The sequence below is a fragment of the Trachinotus anak genome, unplaced genomic scaffold (assembly GCF_046630095.1).
Source record: "Trachinotus anak isolate AG129_WGS33_773 ecotype Australia unplaced genomic scaffold, CSIRO_AGI_Tana_v1 ptg000001l, whole genome shotgun sequence".
Lineage (NCBI taxonomy): Eukaryota > Metazoa > Chordata > Actinopteri > Carangiformes > Carangidae > Trachinotus > Trachinotus anak.
In genome coordinates, this window is record NW_027273852.1 from 19,670,730 (window position 1) to 19,676,006 (window position 5,277).

Sequence of the window (5,277 nt, forward strand, 5' to 3'; positions counted from 1 at the left end):
CCAGAACTTCCTTGAGGCCAACCTCCTTGGATGCCCAAACTCCTCCCACACACAGGTTTTAGTATCTGTGATGGGTGCAGCTGCAGTCACTTTGGCCTGCTGGTAGCTGTCTACTGCTTCAGGAGACCCCTGGGCAAGCCAAGCCCAAATGGCCTCCTTCTTCAGCTGACAGCTTCCCTCTCCACTGATGACCGCCAGCAGATGCTGGATCACCACCGTGACTGGCACTGTAGACCCTTTAGCTACAATTCCTGGCAGATATGTCCACAATGGAGGCTTTGAACATTGTCCTCCCAGTCTCCCCTGGGATGCATGAGAAATTCTTCCAGAGAGGTAAGGGCCTTAGCCAGATGTCCCCAGTTTATCCTCACTACTCATTTGGGTTTTCCAGGTCTGTCCAGCCACCTCCCAACTATATGCACCAAACTCTTGCCCCTTCCGCACCAGAGAGGTCACATTCCACCTACCTAGAGCTAGTCTACAAAGCCAGGGATCAGCCCCCACCCAGCTTGCTGCCCAACTTCCATTGCACTCCACCCAACATCTATACCTACAGGTGGTGGGTCCACAGGGAAGTGTCTCCATGTAATCTCCTCACGCTATGTCTGATTGGGCCCCATGGGCCAAGGCCTGCTCACCAGACACTCACCGGCAAGCTTATTCCCCTCCCAGGTCTGGCTCCAGGAGGGTGCCCAGTTTCCCTGATCCAGGCGAGGTGGTGCAGTTCCAAAGGCCAATCAGGTGGCTTCTGAATCACTCTTGGTTCGGCCCCTCACCTAGAACAAATTTGCCTTGGGAGACGCTGCCATGGGTAAATGCCCCTGACAAAACAGCTCCCAGGATGACTGATACATACTACAACCCTCAACAGTTCATGGAGGGGATCATACATGTTTGAAATATTTGTTTCCCGGCAAATCTACCTGTGGCTACAATATAAGTGTCTTGAACTGGACTGTCATATATCAGACATTCATTTCAAGGTAAACATGCCAGTTAAATGAATTCAAGAAAATCAAATCAGAGGAAAAGCTCTGGCCTTTGTTCTTCATTTTAGTGTTGTACTGATGGTGCTACTTTGGTTATGAGGGTTGTTTCAGACAATTCTCCTAATTCAAAAAATTGCAAATAGAAAACTTTACGAAATGATAGTGATATACAGGAAATGGTTGCTTTCCCATGAGCAGCATGATCTATGATGACCCTATACCTAGGGTTATGGTTGCTATAAGACTACGATTTCATGGATAGGGTTAGACATTCAGTTGTAATGGTGAAGGTCCCTACAGTTTTGATCAGGCCCCGTATGTTTTCTGTTTACACCTTTCGTGTTCCTATTGATACTATTATGATCCCATTTCCCCTTATTTCAACCGAGTTGTTTTCGGTTGTAGCTCCTGCAGCCATTGTATCTTGGCTCAGGAAACAACTGCAATAGAGATAAGATTCAACCAAAACAGTTTCTTGCAAGAATTATGACCATTTATAATTCTATACACATCTTTATGATTTAACATTTAAAAAATGTTCCATTCGAGCTATATTAGCTAACGTTGTTCTATTTTATCCGTGCTTATATCATTTCAGATGGGAAAAAAATCAAAGGTAAAACATGTTTTGGTTTTGAAAACCAAATAAGAAAATATTATGAATCTACACTTAATGTATTAGGCAGATCATAGATCATCAGATGAGAAACTGAGTTCTGTATTAGTGCATGCTTTTGGCTTTGAGTTAAACATGGAAATACCACATACACTGCACATGAAGAACAAATGCTGTTTGGCCCTGAGTTGTATGAGGGGATAATATATTTGTGCTACTGTGCTCTTTACTACTCTTGAATTTCAAAGATAAGCTCAACCTCACCTGTGAGAAAATGTTTTAGAGAAAATCGGTCTCATGCAGCAAACTATTAAGCAAGAAACAGGGAATCTGGAGGGCCCAGTTTTATTTATTTTTATGTTTAGAGAGTTAAATTGTTTTTTTTACACAAAGCTACAGGAGAGGGGAAACTGTCCTCAGTCACTATAATACAACTGATCTTACATTTACATTATGTTTAAATGATTGTGTGATTATGGTTATGTTTAAATTGTTATTACCAAAGTATATTCACACATAAATATATTTATACATAGATTCAGATATGTGCAGTTTGATATCAGAATGTTTCAAAGAGAACAAGATTAATCAAGTTTAATATATACTCAAATATACAGTACAGTTAAAGAACAACATATTTTCACTTGAGCTTAGACATTTGTGGTGAACCATAAATTAATGCATTTTAAATGTAATAAAGAACTTCTTAGTTCAAAGACAAATTTCCAATACCCCTACGTGCCACTATAGTAGTTTAGTATCACGGGAGCCAGGTTTCAGTATCTGAAGTGTCAGAATGAGTTTCATACATTTTCTGAACCAGGGGTAGAAAAAGGCATAGATGACAGGATTCAGACAGGAGTTAAAATGTGCCAGCCAGAGTTCAAAGGCTACAGATGAAGCATCAACTGAGGTTTCTTCACCTGCCAGAGCAGGGAAGTAGTATGGACAGAAACAAAACAAAAAAACAACTACAACAATACCAAGAGTCCTGGCTGCTTTCATCTCCGTTTTCTTCAGAGTTACAACCCCTGAACGTTGGGTTGTTACAGCTGCAATGTGAGAGCGCATGGCTCGAGCCTGCGACACAGCCACCACAAATACTCTCAGGTAAAGAAGTATGATGAGAGTAATAGGTATAATAAAGGTGAAAATGAGGTCAACAACCCCTGCAATGTTACTGATGACAACCACACACTCTCCAAAACAGGAGTTAGACATGCCTGGTTGTTCCAGGTGATCATGTAAGAGTATTATTCTATAGAAAACAGAGCAAACCCAACACAAACATACACTGATTTGTGCTCTTCTCTTAGTGACTTTGGTAGGGTAACGCAGAGGGTCACAAATAGCTATGTAGCGGTCGGCTGATATGAGCACCATGTTGGCTACTGAGGCTGAGGTGATGACGTAGTCTACAATATAATACAGGGTGCACATAACGTCACCGAGAAACCAGCATGCCTCTATGTAGATAATTTCAACTGGCATCAGCAGGAATCCCACAAGAAGGTCTGAGACAGCCAGAGAGAGGAGGAGGAGGTTGGTGGGGGTGTGGAGCTGCCTGGAGAGGGAGAGTAGCATCACTAAACATACTGTAATCATCCAGCCAAAACAAATTATTTAATTAGCTTCTACAATTAGAGTAATGCCATGATGTCTCTAAATAATTGTTAAACAACCACAAAATAACTCTCAGTGTGACAACAGATCAAAACAATTTCCTCTTTGAGGTCTAGTTATTTCTATGAATTATAACATATGATATTATTTTCTCTGCCTGAAGTGGGAGATGGAGATGATGACCAGCAGGTTGAGCGCCACAGTGATAAGAGAAATGGAGGAAAGCAGAACATAAATCAGCATGGCCTCAGTGCGTGGTTGTGTAGGCTTCTTGCAGGAGGAGTTAAGTGGTGGATAGCAAAGGTGAGCTCCTTCCAAGGCCTCCATCATCAGCGAGGAGAGTCTGCTGAGCTCTGGCAGCTTTCCGGCTAGAATTCATTGTCATTCAGCTCTTTTATCAAGCTCCTCCTTTTTCCTACGGGGCACAAGAGCTCACGTTTTCCCTTACGTGGAGACTTACAATCCATCCTTTCCATTATGTTTTTTCCATAATCTATACCTGTCCCTTTTTTTCTCCCAACATTTCAGTAATATTCTGATAATTTTTCAAAATGTTGTGATGACAATTTCAGCAATTAATCTTAAACACAATATTGGTAACACAAAACACAGCCTACGATTAACAGTGTAATTTTGTTGTATCAATAAGTGCTTAGTAAGTAGTTGTAAGTTGTAAGATGGTTGCTAATGGTACTTAATTGTAAATGCAGTGAAGGAAAACAACACTATGGGGAACAAGGAAGCAACAACTGCATATTTAGAGGAAAAGAGAAATATATTTTTCCTGAGTTGGCTGTCCCGGCTTACATTTCATCTTTTCCTGAGGCTGTTTCTGAGTTACCCGACTTCAAGCCTGTTTCTGAGTTGGCCAATGTTAAGTCTGCTCCTGGTCCCCAGTCCACAGCCCCTGTCGATTCCCAGCTTGATTTCCAGTCAGCTGCCTGCCCGTTGCTCCAGTTGCCAGCTTCTATTGCATCTGGTTCTTGTCTTGCCTGTCTGGGCCCCGTGTTTCTTGCTGCCGGCTCTGAACCCCAGCACCCTGCTCTGCCTCCAGAGGAAAACTTTGTCACCTTCTTGCTTCACCTTCAGAGAGGTCCTGTCCTCACCACTGCCCACCAGAGCAATCCTGCCCTGCCTTCATTCCCATTTTTGCTGATGTCCTCTGGAGCGGCCCCACCTGTCTGTCCACCCAAGGTTTCCTGCTTAGCATCTGCCCTACCACCTGTTGGTTCAGGTGGGGATCCACCTGAGATCCCCAATTCCATTCTTCGGCTCCCAGCCCAATTGCCCTTCATGTGCTGCTACCAGCAATCATAAAATTGATACTACAACAAAAGTTGCTGGATTGTGCACAATGGGGGATTAGATCAATAAAAGTCTGTGTTTGCATCTAATATGAACTTGGGAGAGACATAAATATCTGTAACTATGCAGCCCTTGGCAGAGTCTGTACTTGTTAGGATTAGGTCCTGTTGACTCTCTTTTCCTTGTGTTCTCTGCTGTGCTCCCTTCCTTTTTGTGTTTGTTTGTCTCCAGTCCATGTTCTCAGTCTGTGTGTGTGTATGTGTGTTTGTCAGTGCAGCTGGGCATAGCCTCCTGAGCTTCCTCTTACCACCGGTGTCTTTCCACACATGATCTTCCTCTTACCATCAACGCCACATCCTGCTGCAGTATAAAGAGACCTGTCAACTCATCATTCTTTGCCAGATCATTCAGTGGTATTGTGCCATGGCCTGCTCTGGAGTTGGTCTTGCTCTATTGGATTTATGATAATCCCTCCCCCTCCTCCCTCCCTCCTGTGCTTTAGGTTCAGTATGCTGTCTCTCCATTGTTTGCCACATCATTTTTGTTTGCCTGTCTGGTTCTGTACTCATGCATCTGTGGAATCAAGTGATCTCCAAACTCTTCTCACCCATCTGTTGGAACTCCAGCCACCTGTAGCTGTCTGCCTGACTTCTCCACTCCCACAACAGCATCATCCTTCGAAGAATCCATTTCCCCTTTACTGCCTGCAGCCAGCCCAATCCCTTTCCCCAACAACAGCTCTGC

General features: G+C 43.4%; 1 protein-coding gene across 1 annotated transcript; it reads right to left on the reverse strand.

Annotated features, from left to right (window-relative positions):
• Window positions 1-485: 485 nt before the first annotated feature.
• On the reverse strand, window positions 486-4,143 carry LOC139624049 (trace amine-associated receptor 13c-like). Its single transcript, XM_071482826.1, has 2 exons — window positions 3,386-4,143; window positions 486-3,169 (listed from the first exon to the last, which is right to left on the reverse strand). The coding sequence occupies exons 1-2, from the start codon at window positions 3,556-3,558 to the stop codon at window positions 2,350-2,352; spliced, it is 993 nt and encodes a 330-aa protein (XP_071338927.1). The 5' UTR covers window positions 3,559-4,143; the 3' UTR covers window positions 486-2,349.
• Between the last annotated feature and the right edge of the window lie 1,134 nt (window positions 4,144-5,277).